This window comes from Etheostoma cragini, chromosome 3 (assembly GCF_013103735.1).
Source record: "Etheostoma cragini isolate CJK2018 chromosome 3, CSU_Ecrag_1.0, whole genome shotgun sequence".
In the NCBI taxonomy this organism is placed as follows: domain Eukaryota; kingdom Metazoa; phylum Chordata; class Actinopteri; order Perciformes; family Percidae; genus Etheostoma; species Etheostoma cragini.
The window spans coordinates 16,384,318-16,402,102 of NC_048409.1; the positions used below are offsets into that span (position 1 = coordinate 16,384,318).

At 39.3% G+C, this 17,785-nt stretch overlaps 2 protein-coding genes across 3 annotated transcripts; both read right to left on the bottom strand.

Moving 5' to 3' along the window:
- Positions 1 to 536: 536 nt before the first annotated feature.
- Positions 537 to 7,596, bottom strand: rab38a (RAB38a, member RAS oncogene family). The gene is made up of 3 exons (XM_034867821.1): positions 7,188 to 7,596; positions 3,660 to 3,940; positions 537 to 1,719 (listed from the first exon to the last, which is right to left on the bottom strand). Exons 1-3 carry the CDS (start codon positions 7,387 to 7,389, stop codon positions 1,564 to 1,566), a joined length of 639 nt encoding a protein of 212 aa, XP_034723712.1. The 5' UTR covers positions 7,390 to 7,596; the 3' UTR covers positions 537 to 1,563.
- Positions 7,597 to 8,483: 887 nt separating this feature from the next.
- On the bottom strand, positions 8,484 to 17,046 carry ctsc (cathepsin C). 2 transcript variants are annotated; one of them, XM_034867513.1, is made up of 8 exons: positions 16,844 to 17,046; positions 16,067 to 16,212; positions 15,218 to 15,372; positions 12,971 to 13,129; positions 12,258 to 12,376; positions 10,763 to 10,894; positions 10,080 to 10,312; positions 8,484 to 9,065 (listed from the first exon to the last, which is right to left on the bottom strand). In XM_034867513.1, the coding sequence occupies exons 1-8, from the start codon at positions 17,001 to 17,003 to the stop codon at positions 8,799 to 8,801; spliced, it is 1,371 nt and encodes a 456-aa protein (XP_034723404.1). In that variant the 5' UTR covers positions 17,004 to 17,046; the 3' UTR covers positions 8,484 to 8,798. The 2 variants fall into 2 exon arrangements, with proteins under 2 accessions (XP_034723404.1, XP_034723405.1); XM_034867514.1 differs by having other exon boundaries at positions 8,799 to 9,065; positions 12,971 to 13,126.
- Positions 17,047 to 17,785: the final 739 nt, after the last annotated feature.

A 17,785-nucleotide genomic window follows, 5' to 3' on the forward strand; every position in this document is an offset into this window, starting at 1 on the left:
TGTGGTCATAACACTAAAACAAAACACTGTCTTGAGAGAACACTTTAAAATTGATTTTCATTGGACCTGTGGCCCATCTTAATAATATTTTTCTCTGCTGGAGCCCCACCTAAGTGCCTGTGTGTAGGACACAATATCTGGATTAACTGTCTATGGGGACACAGACATGGTGGAGAGTGAAATTTGATTTCTTAAAACATATGAAATAATAATGTAATAATCTACATTATTATATAAAAGTAACTCTAATCTACCTTTAAACATAAACACAAAATCCACTGTACATGTATGTTAGAAAAAGTAAGTTTTGTTGTATGTCAGTTTAGCTTAGACTGCAAAAGAGTGACACTGATGCTGAAATGTTGTCCACTTACCCAGGTGTTTTCTCTGCTGCCTGATTAGACCTGTCCTGTTAATTTGTTGCACCTGTGAGGGCAGGACTGATTACACCCATACCATTATTGGTCTAAACAGCCAGAGTGATTGAAAACACCTGGGTGTGAAGATTATAGCATAAAATCACATCCAGACATAAGTCAGTAAAGCTAATGTTTATTCATATGAACATGTTGAGAACTGGATACATCTTTGGTTCTATAATCTGTCTCATTATACTGTATATAATATGTACATGTTTTATATATATATATGCATTTATCCCATAATTACAACTATTACAAATATTGAACAGTGGAATATAAATGTAATATAAAACCATTGATTTAAAATGGAAACAATATTGTCATTGTATTTTGAATATGTTGCCATGGAAATAAGTCAAATTCCACCTCAGTAATGAAAAGTAAGGCAATACCTTTAAGTGCACTATATGTAAATATAAATATGTAGTGAATATTTCTATTGAAGACATTGAATAAAATAATGTGTGTTAGAAAAGTCACTTTAATTACATCAAAATAAACTGATAAACATTATTGCAGCCGTCAGATGTACATGACGGAAGTTAAGAAAAGACAATGACAAAGTAAAATAAATGAAACCAAATTTAAAGAAACCAAATAGCTAATAATGTAGCTGTAGTGTTATCAGGACTGAGATTGAATTGCTTTGGTTGTCTAGAGGAAAAACTATATATAAATGTGCTTTTTGTCTGCTTATTAGAACAGAATGGCATGTGAAAAACAAGGAGGGAAAAAAGAAACACCTAATGTTGTTATTAAATAGAGATCCCCTTCATGGACCTTCGTACAGAAATAAACCCATGGACAGAAAGACTTGCTGCAATCTTTCTGTCCATGTGTTCATTAACTGTGTCTCCATGGTAACTGAAGTGGCAGTGTCAAGGCTTGAAGTCACCCAGAGGGTGACCTTGTCTTTGACAAGCACACACAGCTGCAGCCCTGTCTCTTTCTCTCTTTCTGTCTCCATTTCTTGAGCCAGCTGCCTGTCTGTCATCCACTCACCCCACCCAAGCGAGAGTTGGCACCTATACATGGTTCCTAAAAAAACAACCAAAGTAGTTCTCCCTCTGTCTCCTGCTCACAGACAAACTTGACTTTTTGTGTAATGAGATACAAAAGAATATCCAACTGTCAGGGGCTATTACTGGGATCTAAAGCAGGAGGAGCATGTCCCGCCTTTGTCCTTCTCTAACTGGGGGGTGATGGTGTCTGGGACTTCTGATTGGAGCATGTCATTCTCACTGGCAATGATGTGTTTAACCAAACAGTTAGCTGCTTCATCGATGTTGATGTTTTCCTGAAAAGGGAAGAAAAAAAAGATGGAAAAAATAGAACAGATAGAAAGGTGGAGAATAGAAGAGCGGAGGAGGCAAGAGAAATTGATTAATGCAAGCATTTTTATGAAAGGGAATAAAACAAGTGTGGCAAAAAAAAAACTGTGAGAGCAGGTGAGTGAACCAAATGGGCCGTTACTAAACTGAGTGGATGGATGACACACCAGCCAGCAGCCATGATGTGAACACAAACTGAAAAGGGAGTTTTACATAACTGTCTTCCCAGCTGCTGCCAGTGGTCTCTTCATGTTGAAGCAGTGACAAATAACAACCTAATCCCTCCTTTACACACAAACACAATGTGATGAGTGAAATAAGTATAGTAAATTGTGTGGAATCTCTGACTTTATGATTTGAACAGTCGCATTGGAGTGTAAGAAATACAGAAAGAAAAGAATGTTTGTTTACATATAAAATATTAGAGAGTATTCTCAAACTGAATATTGGTGCCTTACATGCTCTTGCAGACAATAAAATGAATGTCTCTGTAATAATGGTTAGACTCACAATAGCAAAAAGGCTTTAGACATAATACAGTACAGAATCTCAAATAATAGGAATATACATATTCAAACCCAAATTAAATGATGTGATGAATAACTCAAAATGTTATTCATTTTTCAAGGATCTGAATCTAATAAAATCAAACAAAATTCACAAAAAAATAATCTGCTACCTAAGTGAGGCCACTCTTTCTACTACTTTCTATTATCAGTTTGTTGCAGCTGTACACCTCCAATAGTTAGTGCTAAATAACAAACAGAACAATAGAGAGCAAGTTTCCCTGCAATTATTTGTAATGTACGGGTAACGGTTTGTGTGTGTGTGTGTGTACGTGCGTGCGTGCGTCCGTGCACGTGTGTGTGCACATCCCTGTCTATTTTCCTCTCTCACCATCCAGCTGTGAGATTCCTGATCCAAATTAGCTGCTATCAGGGCTTGTGTGGGTGTCTCGGTGAGTTGTGTATAGGTGGTTGAATCCTGAGCACATCTCACACTCAGGATTTACTCACGACGTTTTTCATTTCTGTCTGCATCAATCAGTCTTGAATTATACTGTATTTAAGTTTGTTCAAGTTTAAATGTTTCATATTTGTCTTTCATATTTTATCAATTCGTTGATCTGTGTGCTTTGTTGTTAAATTAAATACTTTGTGTCCAATTCAGACTGTATAGGTTACATGTGGTTAAGACTTAAACTGGCAACATGCATACATAAATAAATTCATAATCACATATAGTGTAGTGAAATCTCCAAATCTCCAAAAAATAAAGCTCCTGTTGCTTCAGTCAGTGCACTGATTCATATTACTGTGTCTGCACCACATACCAATTGAAGGTACATTTAGGCAATTATAGTGATTTTACCTTTAGATAAAGCCATAAAGGTTAGCTGTTTCTCCATGTTTCCAGTCTTTAGGCTAAGCTAAGCTAACATCTCCTGGCTCCTTTAACTATTCCTTTAATTTGTGTTGGTCAGTAGAAAATAGTGGACATTCCTGCACATCCACTCTGGATGATAGAGGAGCTGATGCAAGTGCAGCTGACCTGAAATTACAAAAATGTGTCTGCTGTGAGACTCAGCTTTGCTCCATGACTGAAGCAAATTCTGTGTAGACAGAACAGAGTCTGTTAAACTCAGCACTTTTGAAGGATTTCTGTGTCTCTAATGTAGCATCTCCACAGATGTTGGGTCTGATGCAGTCCAGCTGGTAGGGAGTCAGACACTTCTGAAGGACATTTGAACAGGAAGGACACGCCTTGACCCTCAGAGCTCCTGTTGAAATGTTTTATTTCCACAGTACCACAATACTAGCTATGTCACTGCTTTGTATTTATGTGTGTTTTTGTGTGTGTCTGTGTGTGTGTGTGTGTGTGTGTCTGTGTGTGCAATCTTTCTGACCTTAGCAGACGTCTCGTACCATCCCACAAAGCCGTTGTCCTGGCAGAACTGCTCCATCTTTATTCCATTATTGTTCAGTACGTCCTGGCCCTGGTCACACTTATTAGCCAAAAGCACAGTGGCTACATTTTTCCCATTGGCAAGTGACAGTTTGGAATCCAAGTCCTCCTTCCATTTGGTGACGGCCTCGAAGGAGGCGGGCCTTGTGACGTCAAACACAATGAAGGCACCCACTGCCTCGCGGTAGTACACACGGGTCATGTTGCCAAACCTCTCCTGACCTTAAAGACACAGATGGACAAGGACGTAGATACACACAGAGAAATTGTTTTTATTTTGTACCCATTTATTGGGAGATCGGCTACATGCTGGCACTGAAAAGGTGAGGATGTACCACCTCAGCAGCAAACCCACACAGAGGATTTATTACACTATTACATGAGGTGCATGCAAGTATTCCCAACATACCTCGCACACTCTCTCAAACACACACACATACACACACAGACACACACACACACACACACACAGTAGCTTTGGCCAAAAGAATCCGTCTGTGTGTCTGTGTGTATGTGTGAACTGTATAATTGAGGTAAAATTAATTTGATAAGCTCCGTAGGAATGTTGTATCCACACAAATCTTTCCCATCCATAACGTTTGCCAGAGCATCATCAGTACCAGTCTAACAGTTCAGTTTGCGGGCAAAAATTCAACTGATCCTCCTAAGAATAGTGTGCATTGGAGCGTCTGGCATTAGGTTTCCAGCTTTTTGTGTAAGCTAAATCAAACAGGTTTTATGAAAATGTATGTTAAAGTTCAGTAAACCTTGTTATGAATAACAGTTGTGCTTTCATAGCCTGGAAATCCAGACCCAAATCCGAAAGATTAAGGGTCTGGCATTGAAAGTCGCCCATCTCGAGGGGCGTTTGCAAATGCAGTGCAAAGTGCATTTGAAAATCTCACTGTACAAAATTGGATAACACCACTACCAATCACAACAACACACAGGGAGACGTATCCAGAGCCCCATACGCTTAGCTACCTGCTGAGCTAACCGGTAGATTAAACTTTAGTTATCTGTTTAGCTCGCCTCCACCTGCCTATATCAGATACTCCGATGGGATTGGTGCAGCTCGGCTACAAGGGTATAGTTAATGAGTAGCATTACTCGATGTCAGAGTAACTCGATGAGCAAATTCAAATTGTGCTCTCGCAAGAACTCTGGATTTCCAGGGTAGTGCTTTTAGTAAGAAGCTGATTTAAAAAGTAGGTTTTCAGGGTAAGGAGTGTCAATGGCTTCATTTACAGGGATTACAGGTGGTAATTCAGGGGAGATGAAGTAGAGCAGAATCACACATCTGGAGTTCTCCTTGTGCCACAAACCTTCACAGCTCAACTCAAATGTATATCTGTCTGATTTCCAAAGGCTGAACAGTAAGAAAGCCCCTCTAAAAAGCACTAAACCAGCCTCACTCACATCTTTATGGTATTTGCCTGTGCAGCTAGCCACGACAGCCCTGGCCATGAAAACAAAATGACCGATATAGAACGGTTGAAGTTAGAATTTGTCTTGGGAAATGCACAGAAATGGCAAGTGATTTATTACATATGTGGAATGAGAAAACTTCTATTATTAAACCCCCCAACAAGCCCACAGCAGTGCTGTCTGAAGAAAAATGCCAGATGCAAATTAATTATTTTTAAAAGGCAGATTTAATTCACATATTTGCCTTGTAAACAGTGTGTTCATTTGACAGAATCTTGAAATGTCCCTTCTATGATCCAAACTAAATGGAAAACCCATAATGGACAGGCTACGCAGAACTAAGATTAACAATTCAGGCTTTCCCACCTTAAGGCTTATTCTGTTAGAGCTCATACAGTGCATACCTGTTGCAGTTTTATCTGAGGGAGACACTCAACTATAGTTCACAATAAAAGCTCTCTGTATACAAGAGCTCGGGCCTCAAATCTCCCTCACATGAGTTTAAGACACATGACTGCTTGCGCTTACTGGAGAGGGCGCACAGGAGGGGAGAGAGCAGCAGGTCAGAGGATTCTTCTAATGCTCAGCCGACACTCATGTGAGAGGAGACTGCTGTAGCCTTCAGGTTTGTTAACAGCATCCCACTCAAACTCCTTTATTATTACTGTGTTTGCCAAAGGCAATCAAGGCATTTAAATACTGTATTATGTTAAATACATAATTTTAAATACTAATTTCTCATTCTCTATGTTATTATCCAATGGACTTCTCCACTCTCCAGGTCTAAGTGGACGAGTCATATGAACTCCAATAAATGCATACAACATAGTACAAAATGAAAATAAAAAAAAATTACAAAGACTACAGAGTATCCAAGGAATGTTACGCAGTTCAGCATGTTGCAGAGAAGAGGTGAGGGGCTAGTGGGGTCAAGACAGAATTACTCTCATACAGTATATTGAAAAATGCATTTATGTATGAATGAATGAATGAATGAATACATTCTTAGCCTTTTAAAATCATAAAGACAACTTAGATACCATTACTCTGCCCCACATCATGAAGCAGATTTAACTACACTTGGTTTATGAAAGGTCACACATATTTTGTTGATTTAATTTTAACAGAATATATGTAACAGTATTCGTGTTCAATATGTGGTTTTAGTTTCAGAGAAAGTTTCTCAGTTTCATGACTTCCATGGATTGAGTGTGTGTTCCTTGTGATTGTAAATAATGAGAGACATGCAATTGCAGATATGCGTTGCCAAGTGATTGGAAGAGGAATGCCAACAGGTCAGCTGGTGCACATGAGGAATTTTAACCCTTAATATCACCAGGGCACTCACGCTGATTAATCACTGACCTAAACTATCTGTGTATCAAAAATACACAATTCTCCACATTTGACTTGAAAAAAATATATTTTCCATTTGAGCAGCCGACCTAAGATCAGCCTATATGTTATTATTTGGAAAGTTTTGTATCTAACCTAAAATGGAAAAAGTAGTTTTTTTTTACAACCACCACACTGATTGTGAAGCAGATTCATTAAATCATGTGATGTATGAAAAAGAAAAGACAACATAATAATAAGCACAATTTCCTCCAGGACTAACAATAGCTCACTAACATTAATACATTTCAAAAAGAAGCCTACAGCTAATTGTACTTATAAGACAGTTTTTAATAGACCAGGTGTATTTGTCTACAAAAGTATGTTGCCAACAGATAAAAACTATTTTCTAAAGAATATTAACCACTAAACTATTATTCATCTATTTTTGACCAGTGTGTCCTATCATTTTGGCTACATTTTTAGAAATCCATACATTCTAATTGTTTCAAAAATACCATATAGGCAGTTATCCTCATTGGCTGTTGCTCACTTCAGAACATGTGTAAAGAAGTAATATCACAGAAACCACCTGGGAATTTCAAGCTTCTCAAAATTTCCATCACAGGCCATATTTATTTCCCCTCCTGCAAACTTGCTTTAATTCATGTGAGCCGTGCGTAAAAGCTGGACTAGTATGTTGTACCTGCAATGTCCCACAGCTGTAGGCGCACCGTTTCCTGGTCCCAGTTGAGGACTTTGAGTGCGAAGTCCACCCCAATGGTGGCTCGGTAGTTGGGGCTAAAGTTGTGATGGACATAGCGCTTGATGATGCTGGTCTTGCCGACCCCGAGGTCCCCTATCACAAGAATCTTATAGAGATGTTCCTTATTGTGGTTGTTCTGCATGGCGAGCGAGGAGGGCGAGAGCTGATCATGAATCCACCGTAATGGAGAGGACCGGGAGATGAACGGGGAAAGCAGAGCACAGGACAGCGCGGAGAGAACTGAGGAGAGTTGGGAGTGAGAGAAAGGGGAGGCGAGGTCCGCCCTGGCCCACAGAGGGAAGTGTAGCACAGACGCCTGGACCTTGTGACTCACGCAGGCGAGATGCCTGGGAGTGACACGACGCATTTAACGTCCAAACGGAGAGGATAAACCCTTTTAATATTAAGTCAGCAGTGGGAGAATTATTTAGATCACGTGCTTAACCCTTACGTTGTCCTCGTTTTTTGTATTTTTAATGACAAAAATGGGCCTTCGAAAATGTCAACATTAGAAATATTAAATAAAAAGAAGAAAAAGAAACATCAAAAAAAGCACCCACAACATTGAAAAAGTGACAGAAAATGTAAAAAAAAAACAACAAAAAAACGATAATGGTGGGGGTTTACATCAGTACAATTGTTTAACTACAGTACTCAAGTGCATGTACTTACTATCATGATAAGCCAGAAAATTAAACTAAGATTTACCCACCTAAGGCGCTTGTGCCACTATATCGACCGTTTTATTTCATCATTCCTTCATCGCCTTACACAGCATGCTATTGTTTGCCCATAGAGTGTTTGGTTTCACCCTCTTGTTGTTTGTTGTAACCTTGTCATGCATTTTGGTTTATCTGAGTCTTTGCTTAGATAAAACTGTTGGATCCAACCCAACCAAAGGAAAAAAAGATTCAAATTGGGTTTCATTGTCTATCACACTCACACAAAGAAGACAGACATTTAAAAATGCTTTTAATCTGTCCAATTTAAGAAAAACAGTGCAAATCAGAATAAAAGGCACTACAATCAGTAACATCCCTTAATGGATAGATGAAGAATTCCCTTTAAAATGCTCCACAGGGAACGCAGACAAATTGCCCCACAGAGAAACATGGCAGTCACAGTTTCAAACTGATGCAAGGACAGAAGATATTACAATTATCCACTGTTGCTTCCCTGAGACAAAGAATCAAGGCCCTGCACCTGACAAGCAAACACAAACACTGACTCATCCTCGTGTGTACCAATGCATTCTGATTCCAAGTTTATGTCGGCAGTTCCAGCTTGATTTAAAATGGTTTATATGCAGCTAATCAGTGATTGTTTTAATCAACCATTTAAAAAAAAAAAAAAGGTGGTAGGTATTCATGGCATCATAAGAGCAGAGTAACGCTAACGTAAGTGGTATGTGTCAATACTTTTAGAAACAAACCATAAAATAAAAGTATTTATGCTTTTCACTTATGGGAGATTATAGTTGCCTATATTTACTACATCAACCGTGCCTGGCTGTTAAAACCACTTATTCCTTTCATCCTGAGCTTTCAGCTTCTACAGTTTGGGAATGGGGTTCGCTGCAACTGCAATGCTCTCAATGGCACACTCGTCATTGCCCCGGCGAATTCGGAAGTAGCCGTCCTCGCCCCAGCTGGTGCTCCAGCTGTTCTTGACAATCCAGTACTTCTGTCCGGTCACGTGGCAGCGGCCGTATCCCACCAACAGCACGGCATGGTTGGTCAGCTCAAAGGGATTGAAGGGGTCTGCAAGGCCGGTGTGGTAGTAGATGCCCTCTTTATAGTGCATGAAGTCAGGGTAGACCTTGGGAAGGAGAGGGATGATTTATTTTACATTTTGTACTAAATCCAAGCTATACCTATGAATCAGGAGGCTGTACTGTGTTGTATAGAATAAATTACAGAACAAGTTTCATTCACTTCATTTACGGAAAACACTTTCTCTGTCTGGTAGCATTTTGTGGTTTGAGGTTAACAGGAAGGGTCAAACCTGTACTTCCAGGTAATTAGCAAATAGCTTATGTTAAGAGTTGGTGGCATAATACTATATTTGGTGATTTAAATTATTAAATACATATTTACATATTGCTCCATTTGCAATATGCACAAATAGCAAAGTTAAGGTTTTGTAATACAAAAGAGGAGCAGCTGAATGATATTTTGCGGGGTTTCCCTCAGTGTTTTAATAGTAGACATGGGCCACCTTCCTTCCATGTCCACTAACAGTGGATTAATTAATACACTTTGGAAATAAAACTTTAAGCTTTAAAACCGTTAAGCCTTGTTGAAGTGGTTGAAATTCACTAATTGTAGAAGGCATTAATGTTAAAATGGTTCTTTCTTTGGTATTAAATCAAAAACCCATGTGAACATGAGAAAGCTTTATATAGGTCTTCTTGTAGCCTAAATATCTATTGAGTCTTAGATTTATCTTTAAAGCTTTAGTGGATAGTTTCTGTCGCACCCATGAGGAATTCTAAGTAATGACAACTAAACTGTCGGCGCGCCCACATGATACAAGCCTTCCGTGATCCCGCACCACCTTTAAGATGCTTTTGGAAAACAAGAACTCTAGCAATAGAGATATTTCCTAAAATCTCAGCTTGTGAAGAGGATTTATTTTGAAAGTGGATGAAGTGGCTTCTAGTTTAACTGGACTTCTGCAAGAGATGGTGGCTGAATTTGGGCTAAAATAAGCCAATTCTGACAACACTTTTACAAGAACTTAACTGCATTGACAGATCAAACCCCCAATTGTTTAGTGAACACATACTATATGTATCGGAATAGCAATTAGGAAACTGAACATCTGGTTTACCTCAAAGGCTACCCCCATGGGTCCATTCTTCACCAGTTCCAACATCATTGCCATCTCACTGCATCCTCCATAAAATCCACCGACGTAGTTGTATTCTGCGGTGTACATGCGGCCACAGTTTTGAGGAACGCCACACGGAGAGTCCTTTGCAACATATGGAAAGCATGACTCATCCACAACGCCGAAATCCTGCACATACTTCCCAATCAGGTATGGGAACCCACCATCGCAACCTTAAAGAGGAGAGATGAAGGTTAAATCTGGTTTGTTCAATAGGTCTAAAATTCAGAGTTATCATTATCAAGAATTATTTTAAGAGGTTTACTCGACTTTTTACACTTGGTGAAATTCCTCTTGTGGTTCAAGATGGGAAAAATAAATAAAAAGGCTTTTTCCCCAAAACAATTGTGGATATTTACTAATCATTGCGGTTATAAAACTGATTAATATACTTTCAAAAAAAAAAAAAAAACTCCTGTGTTATTTGTTTTGATAAAGGACGTTGTCCCAGACTTTTCTACATACAGCAGTACTATACTTTTTCATCATTATCATGTATCATAATATAAATATTCAAATAAGAACATCTTGAGCATTTTGTAACTGCTGACTAATTCATATTTGCAAAACTTTGCTATTATAATGGAAAATTAAATACGATTTTAGAAGGATAGTTAGTTTACCTTGAGAATATTCAGAACAGGAGACCACTTGTTGCGAGCTGAGGATGGGAGTCTCAGTGTTGTTGGTGAGGATTCGAACACGAGCTTCCAGCATTCCCATGGAAGCAAAAGAGTAGCAGCTTCCGCATGATGCTGAAACAGAACCTCAACGATTTACAATACAATACAACAGCATTGAAATAAATCCTGACTTTATAAAGCTCGTGATTCAGTTTTTCTTGATTGTCAACTGGTGTTGTACTAGAAAGCATTACATTAAGAAGTACTTCTAGTAATTCTGTAACCTATGCAAATAAAGTAGACTAAACATTGGAAGCACCTTTCAATATAATAAAATGCTGCAACAACAATAAAAACACAGCAATAATGTCAATAACTCTGTCATTGTCAACCAAAACTGTCCAAAGATGCTGAAGGTAGACCTGCACATGCAATCTGCAAGAATCAAGAATACATGTTTCTGTAATGTTCCTGCCCCAGTATACGCAACGGAGCAATGCACAGAGAAAGATAAGCTGATTAAAGCCCCTGGTTACCATCAATAGTGTGGGACACCAGGTTCTTAAATAAAATGCTCTGCAGAAACAAATTAGGTCAGAGAACAGAGGCTGTTGGGATTTGCAGTGAGCTTTAATTGTAGTAATGATTCATGTTAGGGGGGCAGTGAGAACAGTTTTCATTTAGATCTAAGTCTCTTAAGACTAATAAGGTGTACATATATTTAAATTAAAGATTGGTGCTAGTGGGAAAACATTGCTGTGCAAATATTCAATAAGTTTCTGGGATGAGAGATGAAAAGTTTGTCATGATGGACCCATAGTACACAAACCTTAGAGCTCTCTCACAAGACTTATGATGAAGCTTTAATCTGCTACAATGCCAGTTACACCTGCAGCTTCCCTTAAAAGGTCCCTGTTGGGTTGCATGTGATGTTAAGAGGCAGGCAGACCAATTCATCCTCAAATCATACCAATTTTTGTGAACTGAAATGGAACCTGTCAAATCCACCTGACTCAAAACACCGAAGCAAAAATAAGCTCAGCAGCACTGCAAAGTGGCTTAGAGGGCTTCTATTGAAACTCTCCAGCCCTCTCCAGATCCTTAAGCCCAGTCCTACAGAGGCCCTCTCAGTCACTCTAACTACTCACCACGAATAATCCCTCCACCCTCACACTAAGCTGTGCAGAAACAAAGGAGGAGAGCAGAAAGCAGACCCAGGTGTGCCAAGAGGGAAGCCAAGTAGGTGAGTGTCTGCTGTTCAGTGTCTGCCCTTACTGACGGCCGCTCAGGTGTAAAAGTACAGCTTTGTCTGCCTGCTGCAAGTCTTCCGATTGATATTGCTTACATCTCTAATATGTGAACACAGAAACAGTATAGTACAGTTATCTCTCCATCTTCTCTTTGGTATGTCTTGAAGGAACTACCTTTTACATGTTGGCACATAACAGTAAATACTGAGCTTCTAGGTTTCTGCGGGACAGCAATTGAAATTCACCTTGGTTTCGCACAGGGCTGACGTAGTTAACACCATCAACGTTCCTCCAATCCCATTGCTCAGGTAGAGCTGCGGCCATCTTGGCTAAATCAGCTTTCACAGGCATAGAACGAACAGGCCTAGCACAAAAATAAGGGAATTGTGTGGTAAATATTTTTGCATTGACAAACTGTTTTACAGAAGACATGTTACTATAGAAATGAAATGCATGTAGCTCCACCTAAAGTAAGGAGAATCCTTTAGCCAACTAGAAGGTTTTAAGCAGATGCTAGTTGTGCTTTTTTTACTTCTATTGTTAGTAAAGTTGGTTTATTTTGCACACACTGCTTGGTTGTGCAAAAGATAGCTAACTGAATTTGGAGCCTGTCACACACATTGAAGTAAAAGAGGCCATGTTACACAATGTAGTACTGAAAAACAATAAAATCCTTATGGGGAAGAAAAGCAACCATCTTGTCTTAAGGGGTCATCTGTTTAGGTGTTGCGTGTCCTTAAGTACTGGTACTGTGTATAAAAGCAGTTTCATACACCTCCTAACCGAATGAAGAGGACAAAGCGCAGCAGGATTCATGGAGGAAAAAAAAAAAAAGTAGTAATAATTGTAATTTTGAGCATTCTAGTTATTAATTTAGGAACCAATATTAGTTAAAGTGCGTGTGCTTTTGTCCTCCAGACATTGTAGTGTATTATTGGAAATGCAAGTAAATACTGACACGGGGATACGGGAGGCGGGCCCCCCTGCTCGGTAGTGCAGTTCCTTCAGAGTGTACATCTCATGCTCCGGGTAGGGCGCAGCCTTCCATGATTTCTGAACAGCGTTGATGGAATTAATGAAGTCCAGGTTGTGTTTGTAAGGCTTCTGGAGCAGCCTAGAGGGGAATAAGGAAACATACAGTATGCAGGTTTTTTTGTTCTTTTGTAAAGGGGCTTTTCTGCCACACAAACAGAACAAAGACATTGCAACAATTGTGTTATGGTTTTGGTGTCATGGCTTGTCTAATGTTTTGTTCCCTGTTTTTATTACTCTACATTTCATAGTCCGTGTTTGCTCCCTTGTCTTGTCTAATTGTAGTTCCTGTCATGTGTGTTCCCACTGTTCTGTTTCCTGTTTTATTTTTGACAGTCTGGGTTTTCTGTTTTGTGGTCTATTTTTACTTCCTGTGTTTTCCCACTCTTGTGGTTGATTACCTGATTTTTCCACCTGTTTGCCAGCCCTTGTGTCACCTGACTCTTGTTTTCTCGTTACCCAGTGTATTTAATCTTTGTCCATTGTCAGACCATTGTAGTGTTTATGTATGCCTGTCGTGTCTCCCTGTGTCAGTCTGTGTCTGGTTCCTTGCTTCCTGGATTTCCTTTGGTCTCAGTTTCTGGTTTGTTCTGCTTTTGTTTTTTAATTCCCTGTTCATGTTTTTTTTTTTTTACTCTATGGATTCATTTTTGCCTGCCCCTCTTAGGACTTCCTTAGTTTGTTTCTAATTTCCTTTTTGTTTAATAAACCCTCAAGCTCAACTTCTGCCTGCCTGCTCTCTGCACTAGGGTCCACCATTCCATGCAACACCTGACAAATTGTTCAGTTGACTCCTAGTATGTCATCAATGTTAGTTGGTTAACATGTACAGCTTTGACAAAATACCCATATCTGACAGTGTAATGACATTGTACAGTGGCAATGCAAAAAAACTACTGTTTGTAGGTTTAACTTGGATAATAAAGACCTTGATATCCAATAACAAGTTTTTGACACAGATGTCAAATACAGCTTTGAAAAGTGGTTGCAAGCTAAATTGCTGCCTTGAGTGCTGAAGACTATTCCAGTAAGAAACTGCACCTAACAGAAAGTTCAAAAGTAGTACAACTCCCACCATTCAATACAGAATCATGTGAAGAAAAGATCCTACTCCAGTTAAAAGTCCAGCCAAGAGACAAGGGTAACTGGGTACAAATGTTCACATTTCATGCTCAAAGAGTGTGTTATCTACAAATTAATACTAAAGAGTGTAAATGTTTCAGTTGCAATTGTGAGCTTCCTGTATGTGGGGAAAATATGGCATGATATAGTGAAGGTGCGATTTCCTGAGTTAGGGGCTTTCATACACAATGACCAAGCATGAGTAATAACACTCAACATGCATCCCCAAATGGCTTAAAAGTAAGGTGGAAAAGGACTTTTTTTTTCCCCAGTAGAAAGGTAAGCATAAAAATGCACTTTATGTTTGTATGGATTTTCATGTAGAAAGAAACAAGGGTTAACTTCCAAAGCGTTGCCTTCAAAGACAGACCTTAAATTCCACTGATCAGCGTTATCAGTGGAGCGATAAACATGCTGTAAACACAATGATAAATTGGCAGTTTTTGGTGGGGAGCCTAGACAACACGGTGGATCATACACATGACTAAAGCACTAAATTAAATCATTCTGGATCCAAGAGAAACAATATTTTGTTCAGGTATATTTTTATGGTTTAAAATTACACTAAACATAACTCTTGTTATGAATTGATACTATAAATAAAATTGAATTGAATTGAACTTGAAACTTCTGAAAACCTGTAACTTGACAATAACCTTTTTAAATCCAACTGGAACCAAAGAAACGAGGAAGCAGCTTTAGGTTGTTTCAAGTACATTTCTTCAAGTAATTAATTTCTGTGTTGCCTCCTCAGCAACAATTGTGCGTCAACATTTTATGTATCGGATGTGAATTCAGACTCAAGGGCCCATTTGCAAGGCTTACGTAAGGTGAGTGAGGCCAACTCATTTCACATCAGGGGAGGAATAAGGGAAGAAATGAATGTGTAGATTAAAGCCGAGATGTGAAACGGCATAGTACACTGATGGACCATCAACACAGCCTTTTCTGAGAGTCTGTGTACAAACAGATTTTCCCATTTACCACTGCTGTCTAGCATTTCTCTCCTTTGCATTTTGTGGAATGTAACAAGCTTTCATAATGTACGTACCTGCTGCTGAAAACTGGTTTGTAATCTATTTTGGGTGGTACTGGTTTGACTCTCTTCCCCACAAAACAGGCCCAGTTGTGTCCCAGAACATCATGGACCCACCCTGGCAGGGTCTGGTCACAGTAGCTTGTCACCTTAGAGCCATCTTCAGTGTACTGGCAGTGTAGTCAGACAGACAATCAGATTAGGGCAAACCCACAGGATTTAAAAAAAGCAACTGAATAAAAAGATCACATTAAACCATTTAAGTTAAACTAATTTCAGTACACTATTCAAAAGGAATAACGTTAAAACAACCAAATCTTGCCATTCTTATCATATTGCTACATTAAACTAAATCAAGCCTAGAAAATGGGGAAGTTGAACTAGACATGAATAAATCATATCCTGTTTTTGAAGACAGAGAAGCTATAACAATTCCCTCAACTCAGTGTCATTTGAGTGACTAGAAATATCACATGACTAAAACATTAACCTTCAATATAGCCTTTAAATGTGCATATTTCCAATTAATTTTAGCCTGCCCTAGGCGTACTGTAGGTATGCATATTTTCCAAATATCATATCACATGAGTGGAGAGGAAATTGAGTAATAGTGAAACTAAACATTTATCGTGAGGATGTGCTGAATGATGAGATGAACTTTGACAACATAAAGTGAACAGTGCATAAAACATGCTGAGTTATTATATTAACGATGAGATAACAACTAACTTATTACAAGCATTTTTAATAGATGGCAGTGAAAACCTGACCAAGGAAAGTAGTGTTTTTTTTGCAGAATTACAATGACAAAATACTGAGATGATTGCTCAAATAAATTAATTGTGCATAATATGCATATTTTACCTTGAAGAAGGCAAACCATTTGTACCCATTAAGGACCACTTCAAAGCCCTGGTTGTAGATGAGGGTAAAGAAGCCGATGTTCCCCAGCTCATCAGTGGCTACAGACAGTTTCTCCAGGGTCACCGTCACTGTGCTCTGGCCTGTAGCTGAGGAGGACCACCACAACATTCAATGTAGGCTACAATAGTTTAACAGCAGGATAGGATTCAAGTTTTAGATTCATTACCAATCATTAGTCCTCAACAACAACTATTGACCCAGTGTTCTCGCTATGTTGAATGATTCTACTTCAATCTGATATAATGTTAACATAACGTTCCTGGCTGGGTTTATGTGTGAGTAGTGAGAGCTACTGAATGTCCAATTCCTCCTGGTATGCTCAAACATAATTCGCTACTAAAGTTTATACAGATCCTTGCTCACACATGAAATAAAGGCTTGACCTTATTTATAGCTGTGTAACAATAATCACATTAAAGCATTTCGTAATGACTTAGGTCAGTCAGGAATATTACTTCATACTTGCTGGTCACTCACTGACATTAGTCATAAGGATAATATGTGTGTTATGTTATTCAAACCAGAAAGGAAGGGACAAGGGAATCACCTGCTTTGGTTTCTGTCTCTATTAAAAACCTAAATTCAACGGGCCCTAACATGTCCCCCGATTTCCAAAATGCGGAACTACTCAAGAATAACGTTAATAATCTCCTTCCATAACTTCTGAATTCATAATAACTCACAAAAAGCCGTTCAAAATGTAGTGGCTGTTTTTACCTTCAGCGGAGCAGTTAATGGTCTTGTCGTGTCCTCCTTTGGACACTTGAAACACCCATGTCCCCAGTAGCTCCTCATAGGTGCAGTTGGCCGGTGTGTCACCCCAGGACCCTTCAACCCAAAGCAGGAGCAGACACACGAGCACACCGCTCAGCCTCATCTTCAGCGCAGACACAGCTAGTTTATCTGCTACACACACGCGCACGCACGCGCCCACACACACACACACACACACACCTTAATAAGCAGCCAGAACTGCGTCTTCAAAGTTAAAAGTTTGACCCTGTCTGTTTTCCTGCCCCACTTAGACTTCTCTGTTACCCCAGTCACAAGCCTGCTTTTTAACCAATCTGTAACTTCTTACAAAGATTCACAGTTCAGCTTCTACAGTCAAGATAAGTCCCTGAAGCCCAACAGCACATGCACGAAGTAGCTAGCAGTAACAGCCGGCTAGCTAAGGTTCTCGGCAGTTAAAGCAGAACTACGCATATTTTGCAGCTCATATATATTAACGTTATGGCATACACGAGCTCTCAGCACGCTATACGTAGCTTATCGTGAATTTAACAGCATTCCAGTTCTAGTCCATCCTACAGAGATTCCAGCGAACAAGGAACCACACACTTGTACTTCTCTCGCAGTCGACTGTCCTTTGTATGTCTTTTTGGTTTCGTTTTCCTTGGTCATATGACCCGACAGGTGGGGACATGCGCAGTAGATGCTAGAAAAGTGACGCGGAGCCCGAGCGTTACATCCATACATCCTTGTCAAAACTAAAGCACAAGCAGCTGCCAAACTTATTGCAACAATGTCACATGTACATGGCTGCATGACACAATCACACCTCAATGTCAAAAAGACAGTTTGCATGTTTTTTTAGGATAACACACACTGAATCTGAATGTGATTCTAAAGTATATCTGGAAAGGTTGGCAAAACAGT

Coding starts and splice junctions, on each gene's coding strand:
- ctsc (XM_034867513.1), bottom strand. CDS start 17,003: ATGAGGCTGAGCGGTGTGCTCGTGTGTCTGCTCCTGCTTTGGGTTGAA. Junction 15,373..16,066: donor AATGGTTTGCCTTCTTCAAG/GTAAAATATGCA, acceptor CTACACTGCCAG/TACACTGAAGATGGCTCTAA. Junction 12,377..12,970: donor CCCGCCTCCCGTATCCCCGT/GTCAGTATTTAC, acceptor TTTTTGTGCTAG/GCCTGTTCGTTCTATGCCTG.
- rab38a (XM_034867821.1), bottom strand. CDS start 7,389: ATGCAGAACAACCACAATAAGGAACATCTCTATAAGATTCTTGTGATA. Junction 3,941..7,187: donor ACAGCTGTGGGACATTGCAG/GTACAACATACT, acceptor TGTGTCTTTAAG/GTCAGGAGAGGTTTGGCAAC. Junction 1,720..3,659: donor GGTACGAGACGTCTGCTAAG/GTCAGAAAGATT, acceptor TTCCCTTTTCAG/GAAAACATCAACATCGATGA.